Raw genomic sequence first — 15,929 nt, 5'->3', positions numbered from 1 at the left:
CCAATCGTATCTGAATAATCTGCAGATACATCTTGATCACATAACTACAGAGATATGGTATACCAATTTGGGTGAGGTTTGGACAAAATCGGTAGGAGTAGTAGCAAAAATGGCAGAAGATCTTGTCAGGTGGAAATTAGGTGTGTCCTATTTGGGTAGTTGCGTTATGATCCAAGGAATCCAGGTGGGGAAAGAATTTTGATTCTATGACCTATGGTTCAAGAGTTGGAGGACAAAAATGAATTGGCCTGTTATAGCGCCACCATGAGGCCGATTTAAAAAATGTAGGGTGATGTTTCTTTCTTGGTCTACTCTAGTGGGACTGTGCGTGCAAAGTTTCACTGCAATCGTATGCTGCGTTCATGATTTGTGGCACTTTGGAAGCCAATCTTAGCCAATCAGGATGGAGTATAACATAGTGTAACGTGCCGCCCTGTCGTCGTACAGTCAAACGATGGACTCACACAAGCAGTCTTCAGGCGTGCTGTATTTCCAATGAATTAATAATTGTAGTTAAGTTGTTTGGCTTCAACAACTACAATTCTCTGTTCTCTGGCTGCGTGTCAACTGGGAGCTTCACCGTTCCCCGCACACACACAGTAAATCTGCCCCTCCTACTTCCTGTGTCCCTTTATATTCAGCCCGCTTCCATAGGTAATGTGTTGGGCTGGGCAACACACAATACAATAGTCTCCGGCCTTCGGCTGTCCAGCCTGGTGGAGACAATATTGTGAGAACACTATCATTCTCTTCAGGTGGATAACATTTTTAAAAAAAAATGTATGTGGTTACACCTGCCATTTTCAGGCACATTCTGTAATTTACATTGTAAAAATTGTGCAAATTTCTTTTCAAGTGACTTGAAACCAACATGACTAGAAAACTTTTTAACAAACCTGACGCATGCCTTTAAAATAAATGTTTTTTAAAGATGGGTTTCGTCACTGACCCTTTAATATGTGTAGCACATTGGCATACTGACAATGGCACATTAGGAGCCCACAAGTACACAGTACTTAGGGGTCTGTCTATGTGTTTCTGGTCATTTTATTGAGCGCCCATTTTTTTTATGTCTGTGGCACAAAAATAAAGTTTGACATAGAATCATTTATGATGTGTTATGATTATTGTTATGAAGCATTATGAGTGCTTTTGAGTATTTATAACTGTAATTATACAGTGTCATAAGCAGATTGAAATTCATTTTAAGTATGCATACACTGTAGTCATGGGCTTCATATGAAGCATTCTTGCTAAATCCGGTGTATTTACACCACATTTTATATGTAATGTTTATCAATATGTGCCTCCAAATCAACGTATAAATACAGTAAATAAACTTGAAATTGCTACTTAAAGGAGAATTTTGCACTAAAGTTTTCTTACCTTTTCTATGACGTTATGATATCTTAATAGCTTTTTTTAATGAATTTTTTGGTGAGATCTGACGTTCATAGTGACAGAACACTATGCAACCAAAACAAACAAACAAAAAAAAACAAGTCTCGCTAGACGAGATTGAAATCTCGAGATTTCAATCTCGTCTAGCGAGACTTCTGTTTTTTTTTTTTTTTTGGGACAGTGTTCTGTCACTATGAACGTCAGATCTCAAAAAAAAAAAAAAAAAAAAAGCTATTAAAATATGTGATCTAACCTAAGGCCTATCCGCGCACCTTTTAAGCTGTGGCGGCTCAGGGGTGGAGTTATGAAATTTTTCTACTGTACCATTCATCCTAAGATATCATAACGTCATAGAAAAGGTAAGAAAACTTTAGTCCAAAATTCTCCTTTAACATTGTTTTCAGACGTTGTTCGGGGGTTAACGGCATCGTCACTGAATGTACTAGAAAAAGTGCTCCTCAGAGCACAGGTCTCCGCCAGGTCTGCTAGGTTAATGTGGGCCAGCAATGTTTGGAATTCACCAATCAGGATTGAATATGACAAATCAAACAGATCCGTCTTGATCACATGACTATAGAGATCATGTGTACCGATTTGCGTGAACTTTGGATAAAATCTGAAGGAGTAATATTTAAAAAAATGTTTTACATAAGTTGGCCTCCTGGTGGCGCTATAAAAGGCAGATGGGAAGTGAAGTGGCATTTCTTCCTCGGCCTCGTGGGAATGTGCGTGCAAAATCTCTCGGAAATCGCGCGCTGTGTTCATGATTTGAGGCATTTTGTTCAAAATGGAGCACTTTGCGTGATGTTTGGACACAATCTGTAGGAGTACTGTCAAAAAATGTGTTTTGCAAAAAGCGGCCTCTTGGTGGCACTATAACCCATGTGAAAGATTTGGGACAGGGATTCTGCTCTGGCATCCAGGGAGTGTGTGTGCACATTTCGCTGCGATCCAGCCAACGGTGCCGGAGATTAGCTGTCCACAGACGGACACACGGAAGGACGGACGGACGGACAGGGTGCAAAACATAGTCTTATGCCTTTCTAACCTGACTCCGCCAGAAGGGGGCGGTATTGAGTTTCACAATCCACCCACCATCTGGGATCACTCAGAGAGTAGAGCTACGGCTACCCGCACCGTTGCGTGTACAAACCAATCAGCGGCTGCTAGGGGCGGGATCATCCAATCACCTGCCAAGTAGCTTGAAAAATGGAACGCCGTCTTGCATCGATTCTGCTACCGGAGTCCCAGATGCAAGTAGGCTGTGAAACAAAATGTGTGTCGCAAGCTTCTTCCATCTGGCAGAGTCAGGTTAATGCCTTTCGGCCTGGCGGAGACAATGACATACACACACGATAGAGAGAAAACTAACATCCATTTAAAATATAGAGTGAGGGTTTAATAATAATACAAACCCACGATATGTAACACCTCAAAGCAGCACATTGGCACAAAGTCAGAAGTAAGACAGCACGGAAGATTAAAAACCGGTCTCCAAAAAAATAAATAAGGAATCAGAATAAATATCTCAATAAATAAATAAACAGGTCATATTTTCATTAATTACTTTGAAACTAATAATAAATACGTACATTTTTTTTATCCGTTTGTTAAAAATATGCACATCGGCAGAAATCAATAACCCAAAAAGTAAATGGTACTTAATACAGAGTTACTTCAGAAATCATATAGTTATTGATTAATCAAATCAAAAGGCACATTTATTAAGATTAAGAATGGGGGGCCTTTGAATGGGATCTCATGACTCTGTATTGTACTCTCAACATGGTTTCTGAATCAGCACTAGCAAGTTGTGTGTATGATGATGGCTCGGCTAGGTTATTTAATTTCATTTTTCCCTGCACCATAAACTGAACTGTGTATTTATGAGTGTTATCAACTGTGATGGGAGGGTAGCAGTCTAGTAACTCAGTGGTTCTCAACCTGTGGGTCGACACCCCCAGGGGAGTCCCCAAATTATTTTTGGGGGGTCTCCAGATGACAGTCAAGTGACAATTTAAGGACTTTTGAGATATTTTTAATACCTCAAAAGAAAGAAAAGAAAAAAGAGCATTACTGCATCAAAAGTAACCAACAAACTATACAATAAAAATGGTCAAACATTGGCCAAATTAGCAAGAAAGAGGCAAAGAATTTGAAAATAGCCAATCTACAAGTTCACAACGCCTCGCAACGCATGTAGATCAGCTATTTTCACGATATTTATCTGTGGAACCGAGTAGAAACCAAATGTAATGCCTCAACTCCTACAATTCCAAGTGCTTGTCAGGGTGGGGTGTCCCCAGTTCAAATATGGTTCTTTTGGGGGGTTCGCAGCCTGAAAAGGTTGAGAACCCTTCTCAACTGAGAAGAAAGGTGTCGTGACTATATAAATTGGGCTATAAATTGGGCAATTTGTGTGACGCCAGTGCTAGAAGGAATGTCTCCGATTCTCCTGCGTCACCTCACTGATTACTCAGAGGTAGCAGGAAGGATTGGGTAGGGGTTAGAATAGCAGCTTTTCATATTTAAAGCAACAATCGGTAAACAAGTGACCGTTCAGGTTCCAACAAATAAAACCTAGCCCATTCGCCATCAAGTTAACGCGTCTTTCATCACAGGGTCAGCATTCTTCCAAACACAAATTCAAAACGCCATACAAAGCAAACTCCTCAGTGTTAATCTATCCATTTATAACTCTCAGAGTTAGACATGACGCAGGGAAATAAGGACATGACTCAGGGAAATAAGGAACAAATGGATAAAAATGAACACAGACGATTTTACCGTGTACCGTGTATCGTGTTGTTCGTGTCAGACACAGTAAAACACAACCTTATTACCATTCACTATACATGTTCATGTGACTGCTTACTTATAACATCATTTCGGGGTTATCAGGTGGTACTTTTAACACATTGTTCATTGCACATTGCATTATTTTGGTGGTGTCTCGTTCAAATGCAAAGACGGGTTGACTGATCGGTCAGCATGGGGGACTGTTTGTCTTTCTTTCGGGCTGCCTAATTGTCAATGGGCCTCATCTATCAAGTTAGATACAAAATAATGTTTCTTAAATGTCCTCAATACAGGCATTTATACAGGAGTAGCGGGATTTTTCTTTCAGGCAATAATTGTTTATAGCCAATGAAGAAATAGGTGCAGTTCTTTTTTAAATTGGCTCGTGACAGCCAAACTACATAACCTGACTCCGCCAGATGGAAGAAGCTTGCGTCACATTTGTTAATACCGCCCCCATCTGGCGGAGTCAGGTTACAAACTAAAGGCCATTCTGTAAAACGTTTCCAATACAACCTTTGGAAAGGTGCATGTTTGGACCATATACTATGTGGCCTTATAATGTATGTTAATTAAAAGCTGGCTGCTATACACAATTTCTAGTCCAGGAGTTTGAGGTCACACTATCTCATTGGTTACCCGCCCTCCCAGATCCTTACCCTGACCTTAACCACACAAAACTCATACCTTTGTTTTTTTATGTGTTTTTGGTGACACCTCTGGTAGCTACGTGTCATTACAGCATCTGTTCATAGCTTGTTTTTGCTGCTGGCTTCACTAGTAATATGGCTGTGTCCAAAACCACACACTAATGTACTATATACTACACAGTATGCTATTTTAAGCCTATTTTAGGAAAGTACCCCATCTGGTGGCAAGGCTAGTATGCATCTCACATACTATTTAGTAGCTACTAAGCTTTCGGATATGCTTAGAAGTAATTTGGCAACCTAAATAATATGTTTGTATGCGCTTTCGGATGGAGCCTATATTTCCGGCGGGGGAGTACGAGGCAGACACTGTCAGACACTCGTGACAATTTAAAAAATGTATAAATGGTTATTGCCTTTTAAATTGGAAAAACTTACACAGTATGACTTTAACCATCTGTGAACTAATGCAGATCCAGTCCGGATAATAGCGAAAATAGCTAAATCAACAGGAAGTTAACATTTTTATGAAAAATGTTATGTTCTATATTGTCAAAATCAACTTTGTTTGCGTTCGTTTATGTCCTAAAAGAGTGACTTTGAGAGCTGTTTCACCGTACAATGTAAGTCAATGAGGAGCATATTTTGAATTATCAATTTCTAAACAATGGAGCAATTATTTTGTATTTCTTGTCCACCTTTGGAGTTATATAATGGCAAGGTAACGATACAACCGAAACCTCTACCAAAGTGGTCTTGCCTTTTAACCATCTATAACCTAATTCCTAAACACAACCATTTTAACCATATACCCAAACTTAACTCGGCTCTGGCTGTGCAATGCATCATGGGTTTGGGTTTGGTACTGCTGCTACTGGGCATGAAAGGCCAAACGGATTTAAAATTGGGATTTATCATCATACACTTCACTTGTGGCTGCAATTAAAACCAGGCATCCCAACATTTGAAGGAAATTCACACGAATGCTTATAAAATTGATAAATGAGGCCCATTGTGTGCACATCATTGTACAACTGCAATGTCAAATGCATCATACTGATTCAGCAAGTACAGTGATGCCACATGAGGTACCTGTTGGTTATCTAATCAAATGTAGTGATGTGTGGTGTTTTTTATGGTGTATAGTACACATATCATTGAAGTTTTCTTTTTCGAGCAGAAAGTAACCATGTTGTTGGTACAAAGGCCTCAAAGAATCTTAGTTTAATGAATTTAAGTGTTTGTGGTTGTCATTGCAACTTCCCTAATCATTAAGTGCCCCTATGCATGTGAAAACGGTCTCTGCTGCCAGAGTTCCCACCTTAACGCCACGCTTTACTTCCTGAAGCAAAGACAACACAAGTGTTTTCAGGTAACTTCCTCTCTTGCTCTCACTTTCTCTGTCCTCATGACCAGGGTTTGAGTAACAACTGAGGTAAAATTAGAGGTAACAGGTGACACATCTGTCTGTGCATGTGGTGGGTGGGTCAGGTCAACACGAAAAACAAACCATTTGAATCTCAGAATCTCATGTCTGTGGGTGTATAAGCGTGTGTGCCGTTGGGGGTGGGGTTTCAGTCAAGAGTTTTACATTTACTAAAATATACCAATTAAAATTATAAAAATCATATATATAAACATCTTTAGTTTTTTGTTTTTTTTCTCTCTCTCTCTGAATGAAAAATTCAATAATAAAACAAACGCGGAAAAAAAGTAATCTTGAAACAGTGTACACATCATTGTCGTCGTTGCCTCTCCTTCTATGGTTTAGTTATGTCTCTGCCCCGTCCTAAACGCTTGTTCGGCTGACCCTCCAGTAAGATCCACGGTGTATGAAGGCTCCTGGTGAATCCCACAGAGCCTGGTCTAAGTTGCGGCTCTAAGAGCGGCGCGCCCTGCAGCAGGCATGGACCAGCGGAGGAAGGTCCCAGGTGGAAGAGAGACAGAGAAAGAGAGCGGAATGCAGTGGAAGGCCATGTGCGGGGCTTCAAAGGGCCACATCAGAAATCTGGGTCTTCCCAGATCCCGCGCCTTACCCCAACAGCTAAGCACCGCCGTCCTCAGTCCTTACAGGTGCCGTCTCTCTTGGCTCTGTTCGACTACTGGGTGAAATAAGTGAACCGTAACATGCCGTGAAACGTATTTCACGGGTTCTCTATTTGTTTCCATTATGCTATACGGCTTGGTTTCAGATAAGGTTCTCAGAACCTAATTTGAGCCCTTCTCAGGAGGTGGTACTAACTCTGAGTTCTGATGGGAACCCAGAACACAGAACCCTTGCTTAAAATGTTTCTAAAATAGTGAAAATAGCAGCTCACCGACACGTTGTGAGCTTGTAGATCAGCTATAAATATATATTTTAAATTTGTTTTGAGTTTTTTAAGTACCTCCACCTTCAGGGGTGGTTCTGTTAAACGTAAACAGAAAATCATCACAGAACTTCACAGGTTCTGGAAACTTTCAGGTTATGGAAGGTTCTAGGTTACCCTTCATAGTCGAAAAGAACCAAAAGAGAAAGAGAAAGGAATGGAGATGAAGGCCATGTACGGGGCTTCAAAGGGCCACATCAGAGCTCTGGGTCTTCCGAGAGCACCGCCTCCCTGATCCCGCCTCCCCAACAGCTAAGCACTGCCATCCTCAGTCCTTACAGCTCTCGCCGCCCAACCCCCCCACACAGGTCAGAGGCGATCCTTCCCACCTTATCCAACCCCCCCCCTCCTTGGCCTGGCCTCATCGAACCGCCTTGTGCTTTCCGCCGCAGCAGCCACACCGCTCCCCGCACTGCAGGCATGCGCGCAAAGGCAGGTAGCAGCACATGCAGGGCACGAAGAGCGACAGGGCCAGCAGCGCCAGCCAGCGGGCACAGCAGAGGGGGTGCGGGTGACCCCCCAACGATTCCTCGCACGAGCAGGGCTCCCAGAACTCGCCCTCGGAGTCCGACATACAGTGGTAGAGCAGGCTCTCTGCGCACCACACACAGGTCCACTGGCGCAGGCAGTGCAGGGCCGGATCTGGCGCGTCCCGACAGCGGCCTCGGCCGTTCTCTGAGACGCTGAAGACGGAGCGGCAGTACACACAGCGCGACGAGCACGAAGACGAGCCCTGGGGACAGGGGCTGTCGTCGTCTGGGGAGATGGCCCCCGCATCGCCGGCACCGCCCCCTCCCCCTCTCTTCCGAGTCCGCGATCGGGGCGTGGCCAGTGAGGAGTGGATGCAGCAGGGGGAGGACGAGCCCTTCCCCGTCTCCTGGGGCGAGCCGGCACCCGACGACACACCCGACACAGCGTTGGCCGCAGACACGCAGGTGGGCGACGAGGGGGACAGGCGCTGTGAGCCTTTGCTGTCCAGGCTCACCGTCACCTCGCAGCCCGCCGTGCCTACGCCAGCCAGGTCCTTTTCGAAGCGCACCACGCACAACTCCGGCTTGTCCGGTACCACCACACCCCCCGTCAAACCCCCGACCATAGTCCTGGTGGCCCCCGCGCGCCGGTAGTCCTCATAACCGCGTGAGCCCCATAGGTCCTTGCAAGGGTCCAGGCTGCGCAGGTCTCCCTCCTCCAGCAGAGAAATGGTGGGCGACAGAGGGGACCGGGGAGATGAGGAGGCAGGGGGGCCCGCAGGAGGAGTAGGTGGAGCAGGGGGAGGTGGCGGGGGAGCCGGGGGATTCAACACAGCCGTCGCTTGCGTGAGCTGGTGCTGCGCAGGCCTAGCGTGGATCTATGGGAAGAGAATGAGTAAATGGGGGAGTACTGGATAGCAGTGTCAGTGAGACAGAAAGTAGACTTACAAACCGGGAGTGATAATTTTGTGCGATTAATTGGCATGAATTTAAACTGCTGTTTGTGTTAAGAATACATGCTGAGCAGGATTATCACACGTTTTTTCTTTCTTTCTAAACAATGCCAATTTTTCAGCGCAAATTCATTCATCAACAGTCAACCTATATGAATGGAGGCATCACCAAAATAAAAGTTGGACTTAATTTAATCGCGACGCACTTTCTTCGCTCCTGCTGTGTAATGACCTTTATGCAGCAGTTGTCAAATCCAGTGGATTTGAGGCCGTATAATCAGGGACTAATTTAGACCTCGGATAGCAGTGAGTAATATAATTAGCTGGCTGGTAGAATAGAACTAACAGTAGTCTGGGTACACCGGAACAGAGTTGAGAACCAGTGGAATACAGTTGTAACAATCAAGTCAAACATGGGAACAGATAGATCAATGTAATTAATTACATTGTGTCCCTCACTCCCTCACTTTAACATTTATGTCACTTTAACATTTATCGTCTCTGTGAAGTACCAGCAAGGAGTGATTTTGGTCTAGTACAGTGGTTCCCAAACTGGGGGTCCCCAAATTATTTTTGGGGGGTCCCCAGTTGATTAGCTTAATGTGCAACATTGTTTTCTCACTCAGCAGTAAACAAACCAACATACAGTATAAGTGTATACAGGGTATCTGCACATTTCTAAAGTTACAATTTAATTACTTTTAAGACCTTTTTAATACCAAATTGTCAAATATTAGGCAAACATGTGGAAAATAGCCGACCTATAAGCTCACAATGCCTCACAGTGTGAGGCGTTGTGAGCTTGTAGTTTGGCTATTTTCACAAAATGTATCAAACTTTAGTCAAACTAAATGTAATGCCAACAATTCCAAGTGCTTGTCAGGGTGGGGGGTCCCCAGTTCAAATATGATTATTTTGGGGCTCGCGGTCTGAAAAGTTTGGGAACCCTTGGTCTAGTACCTGGGCAGGTGTCTGAGTGGTGACAGCATGGCCGGATGCAAAACTGAACTCTTCGGGTCGCACGAAGCAGGCGGAGGATGACTCGCTGGTCACTATGGTGACGGCTTTGGGAAGCATTTCCTTCCTGCTGTTGGACGACGACTCACTTCCTGTATGGGACTGACACAGGCTACATGTCATTAGAGCTGCACAATAATAATCATTTTAAAGTAATACTAGGTAACTTTTTCAAAAAAACTAAAGTTAAAATGTATATCTTTTGTGAGTGGCAAATGTTTCACAACACCCATTCCATGAATTTCGCCCCCGAAAGCCTTTTATAAATATATTTTCTATCGAAAGTGGTCATGTGCGTCTTTCCCGCGAAAATGACGTCATCTGGCCGGAAAACGGAAATGGAAATGCACCGGTTTCCTGTTTGTCCCGGAACTACCGCGCTAGTAACAAAAAGGAATTTCACACTGGAAAAACAACAGCAAAAGAAAACACAGCTCACGGTAACTAAAGATCCACTGGCTATAAGAGAAACGATCCGCAGACAGGGCCGGACTGGGACCAAAATTCAGCCCTGGCCCCGTTTCAGCCCAGCCCTGCACATGAACTCTGCAGCCGCAGGCCCCTGCTGGAAAGCATCCCAGCCCAAACATTAACGTAACTAATAATTGGGCCGCGCGACCCGGAAATGACCGTAATAATCCTAAAACAGGAGCAAAAATATAAAAAATATATATATATTTTTTTTTTGGCCCAGCGGCCCACTGGCCCAGCGGCCTACCGGGCATTTGCCCGGTACGCCAAATGGCCAGTCCGCCGCTGTCCGCAGATAGTATAAAACAACAAAAATAACGCTTTTTGAAACGCTTCCGCCTTCTGGTGAAAACAAATGGAATTCTGGGTAATGAAGGAATCCGCTAAAGACCTGCAATGACGGTAGTGACCAGCAGAGGTTGCTAAAAATCGTTATTTTGGAACTTGCACAGTACCCCTTTAATGTGTGCCTTCACCGTATGCATTAAACAATGGTAAGAATAGAGGGTAGAATTGTATAATATTAACAGCATAATGATAAATAGAGCATTATACGAAGGTTAACCAAAGGTTATAAGTTAATAGGTAGTAAGAGTTGATTAACCACATGAACTCTAGCATCCATATTCTGGGGCGAACATTTGGCGAGATTTGGTCTAGAGGGAAAAGGTAAGGGACCTTAAATAGATCCCTGGGGGACTCTGGTCAACAAAGTATAGGATTTAAGTGATTATGGGTCTGTGGGACCAGTCTGACCACTGAATGACAGCGCATAGAACCTGGGGAACATAGAACCTGGGGAACATAGGTATGACCCCAGACGCTGTAGGAGCTCTCGTGGCTAGCGACGGAGCACACTGGGTGCCTCAAGTAGAAGATAGTTCAACATTTGGAGAGTACTGTCACTTTTTTTCGGCCGACCAATAACAATTGAGGGAGAGGTGGGACTAAGAAAATCAAAAAGATGGCAGAGGAGAGGCTGATAGCAACTGATATCTGTGCACCCATCCTTCCCCCAACTGTGCATCTATCCCACCCCGATTGAACCTACAATAGGAACACTGGCCCTCATGCAGCAACCGTTCTTAAGAGGACATTTCTTCTTAAACCCACTTAAAGGAGAAATCCGGTCAGCGACGTGAATGTTTTCCTCTCGCGTGAAATCTCGCGTCTCGCGAGATTTCCCGAGGAGCGCAGTGAGCCGAGGACGGGAAATCTCGCGAGACGCGAGATTTCACGCGAGAGGAAAACATTCACGTCGCTGACCATGAACGCCAGCTCGTGAGTGATAAACAGTGCATGTGAAAGTATCAGGAGACACCATGAGGAGGATTTGTGGGGAAAAAAAGAAGTTTGGAGCTGTGGAATTAGGCGATTTTCACTAAGACACGCGCCTCCCACTATGCCAATGTTGGGGGTCGACCAGACTCACAGACAGGGGAATCGCTGGAAAAAGTCAACGCCACTTCATAACTCGGTGAGTGAGTAACTACACATCAAAGATAACACTTAAAATGTCCGGATTTCTCCTTTAAGAAGTTTTTAAGAAGATTTTGGTATACTCCAATGTTTTCTTAGCTGTGATCTGTTCTTAGGTAAGAACAGAATCTACGCACACTTTCTTAAGAGGAAATTTTTTCTTAGACCCACTTAAGAAGTTTTTAAGAAGATTTTGGTATACTCCAATGTTTTCTTAGCTGTGATCTGTTCTTAGGTAAGAACAGAATCTACGCACACTTTCTTAAGAGGAATTTTTTTCTTAGACCCACTTAAGAAGTTTTTAAGAAGATTTTGGTATACTCCAATGTTTTCTTAGCTGTGATCTGTTCTCAGGTAAGAACAGAATCTACACAGACTGAAGAGCACTCTTAGGGTGGCCTTTGAGTTCTTAAGTGTGACATGTTTGTGTAAAAAGAATTAATTCTCGAAGTTTCTTCAATTCTACAGTTGTATAATATAGGATTTAAATTACAATAATATTTTTATCATATCTTTAGAGCAAAAAAGGTTCTCAAAAGTGTGGTCTGGGGACCCCCAGGGGTCCTTGAGGGAGTTCCAGGGGGTCCACAGCAAACAAGGAACAGTTTAATCACTTTAACCCTATTTTATACTTTGTTTGAAAATAGCCGATCTACAAGCTCACAACTCGTCCCATTACTGGCCATTTTGAGCTTGTAGATCGGCTATTTTCGAAACATTTTGATAAATCTTGAAAAGAAATCCCCAGCAGAAAATATTTTCAGGTGGGGGTCTGCAGCCAAATGCATGTCAATTTGGGGGTCCTTGACATGAAAATGTTTGAGAACAACTGCTTTAGAGTTTTCAACGGGTCTGAAATTACAATCTAACCCAAACGGACCCGGTTGAGTTGAAGCCCAAGCCCCATTACCCACCCCATAACCCCCCACCCACCCACCCACCCACCCTCATCGCCCCCCCATACCCCCACCCCCATATCCCCGACATTCGCCACACCCCCATTTTCCCGTCCCCTTCCTACCTGAAAGCCCCCCTATACCCACCCGTCACACCCATCCCCATACCCCCCACACAACCCCTCCTTGCACAACCATATCACCCACTACACCCCTATTTCCACCCCATTACATACCAAGCAGCTGCTACCTTAAAGACCCTCCATATCCACCCACCAGCTTTCAGTAATAAAATGTTTTATATCCACTACTAAAGCTACTCCTGAACATGAAATATGGATAACATGCTAATTTCAGCAAATCTACATTGATGTCTAGTGGTGATATGTTGATTAATGTGAGAGAAATAATCAAATACATTCATTAATTAAATAAATAATTTGCTGTTCACTTCAGAAGTACCTCCATAGAACTATTGATTTATTTATTTTCATGTTTGGAGTCTGGTGTTCAACCATCTTTAGACTTTAGTTTAGGTATTCTTTACTTCATTCTCTCAACATTATTTCTGTGTGTGATTTCCTCTGATTTCTGTGAGCAGCAATCACACACAGGTGTGACTGCAGGCAGGGCCATGCAGTCATGCCTTATATGGGGATTGGTGGGGCGGCTCCCTTTGGTAATTAGGATTAACTGGCACACCCCTTCAAGTTACGAGGATTGGGATTCATCATCATAAGAACATAAGTTACGAACAATTCTGCCTTTTAAGAATGTTTCATGAATCTGACTCGACTTATCTTAGGAATTCACTTAGGAAGAAATGTAAGAGGACACATTAGGAACTTATTGCTGCATGAGGCCCAATGGGCCTCATGCAGCAACCATTCTTAAGAGGAAATTTCTTCTTAAACCCACTTAAGAAGTTTTTAAGAAGATTTTGGTATGCTCCAATGTTTTCTTAGCTATGATCTGTTCTCAGGTAAGAACAGAATCTACACACACTGAAGAGCACTCTTAGGGTGGCCTTTGAGTTCTTAAGTGTGACATGTTTGTGCAAAAATAATTAATTCTCGAAGTTTCTTCAATTCTACAGTTGTATAATATAGGATTTAAATTACAATAATATTTTTATCATATATCTTTAGAGCAAAAAGGTTCTGAAAAGTGTGGTCTGGGGACCCCCAGGGGTCCTTGAGGGAGTTCCAGGGGGTTCACAGCAAACGAGGAACAGTTTAATCACTTCAAACCTATTTTATACTTTGTTTGAAAATAGCCGATCTACGAGCTCACAATGGCCATTACTGGCCATTTTTAGCTTGTAGATCGGCATATTTTGATAAATCTTGAAAACATTTCCCTAGCAGAAAATATTTTCAGGTGGGGGTCTGCAGCCAAATGCATGTCAATTTGGGGGTCCTTGACATGAAAATGTTTGAGAACAACTGCTTTAGAGTTTTCAACAGGTCTGAAATGACAATCTAACCCAAAAGGACCCCCCACCCAACCGACCCTCATCGCCCCCCTATACCCACCCGTCACACCCATCCCCATACCCCCCACACAGCCCCCTACACCCATCCTTGCACCACCATATCACCCACCACACCCCTATTTCCACCCCATTACATACCAAGCAGCTGCTACCTTAAAGACCCTCCATATCCACCCACCAGCTTTCAGTAATAAAATGTTTTATATCCTCTACTAATTAACTAAATAAAATAATTTGCCGTTCACTTCAGAAGTACCTCCACAGAACTATTGATTTATTTATTTTTATGTTAAGAGTCTGGTGTTCCACCATCTTTAGACTTTAGTTTAGGTATTCTTTACTTCATTCTCTCAACTTTATTTCTGTGTGATTTCCTGTGATTTCTGTGAGCAGCAATCACACACAGGTGTGACTGCAGGCAGGGCCATGCAGTCATGCCTTATATGGGGATTGGTGGGGCGGCTACCTATGGTAATTAGGATTAACTGGCACACCCCTTCAAGTTACAAGGATTGGGATTCATCATCATAAGAACATAAGTTACGAACAATTCTGCCTTTTAAGAACGTTTCATGAATCTGACTCGACTTCTCTTAGGAATTCACTTAGGAAGAAATGTAAGAGGAAACATTAGGAACTTATTGCTGCATGAGGCCCAATAAGTGCTCCAATGATCTGGGCATTCATGTAGTGTGTGAATACAATGCTGTCTGTGGACACAGCCCCTTAAAAGATGCAACTGATTTTAAGTCTGAACGCAAACAGACCATTCCAGCCTAGTGACCCTGATGGCAAGAGCCTGCTCTCTCTTAGGTTAGGGTCACTCTTAAATGACCATACCAGTAGTCACGTTATACTTTACTGCCGGACATTACTGCTGACCATTTTCCAAGTCATACCGTGGTTTGTTTGATTTCAGAGGAAGCCATTGGATTCCATTATCTCAGAAGGGTACGAAAATTTACTTGACAAAAGTTACACTATTTTCAAATGTTTATGCATTGTAAATTGCTGACTGATTTGAAATGTCTACCCAGAAATAATCCCTGGAGAAAAGATTGATTTATGAACAAAACATCCATGACCACATAATGATGTTCTGCCAACACTGAAGGCCCTTGCACACACAGTTCGATGCAATGTTTTATTGGTCAATCCGTTTTTAACACACCAGAAAAAACGCAGCCAGTCATAGGTGTGCATTCTTTTAAAGAATTTGACACTGTGTGCCAGGGGCTTAACTCAGTTACTCAGGTAAGATATGTAACGTTATAATGACTTTGAGTAAAGCCATCAAAAAGAAAATTGTGTTATTTATTTATGTGTGCTACATGGCAAAAGATATGGAGACACTGACAATGTATTAAGGCAGAATCTCCAGTGGTGTGGTTCGAATCCTCTGAAAAAGAATCTCTCTGATCAAACAACATGTCAAGTATTTCCTCTCCCCAAAGAAACGTACCGATAGGAGCTTTACAATATTGCCCTCATTTAGTATTCCAGGATCTTTGAATATGTATATGTTTGATCCTCCAGAACTAAGATTGGGTAGTCCAACGAGTATCCACAGAGCAGCTGAACAGAACACCAAACCCACCGCAGCAAAATCACAACAAGCCATTAATTTCCTCACTGGATCAAGTCCTGTCGGCCATGGAGGAGCGCTCATTTTGTCTTGCATACTTCCTCATTGACCAATCCATGTCAAACCTTTAAATCTAAACTAGACCCGCCATGCAAGAGACGAAAGAGTAGAGGAAAGGTAGATGCTGTATAATATTTCACGTAATGCAAATATACAGAACTCCGAATTTTGACTACAATATCCATATGGCAAAAGGTTACAATTGTAGATTGAAAATGTTGCATCTTAGACCTACAAATCATGTGGCAAATCCTTCATGGTCCAAAAAACACAAAACACACACA

At 43.0% G+C, this 15,929-nt stretch overlaps 1 protein-coding gene across 1 annotated transcript; it reads right to left on the bottom strand.

Annotated features, from left to right (window-relative positions):
* Positions 1–7,580: 7,580 nt before the first annotated feature.
* On the bottom strand, positions 7,581–9,782 carry spred3 (sprouty related EVH1 domain containing 3; the record flags this gene model as incomplete). Its single annotated transcript, XM_080428591.1, has 2 exons — positions 7,581–8,567; positions 9,603–9,782. 2 exons carry the CDS (start codon positions 9,780–9,782, stop codon positions 7,581–7,583), a joined length of 1,167 nt encoding a protein of 388 aa, XP_080284717.1.
* Positions 9,783–15,929: the final 6,147 nt, after the last annotated feature.

This window comes from Gymnoscopelus braueri (assembly GCF_963280865.1).
Source record: "Gymnoscopelus braueri genome assembly, chromosome: 5".
Lineage (NCBI taxonomy): Eukaryota > Metazoa > Chordata > Actinopteri > Myctophiformes > Myctophidae > Gymnoscopelus > Gymnoscopelus braueri.
The sequence above is the reverse complement of the archived record's forward strand: the minus strand, read 5'-3'. Positions and strand labels throughout refer to the sequence as shown.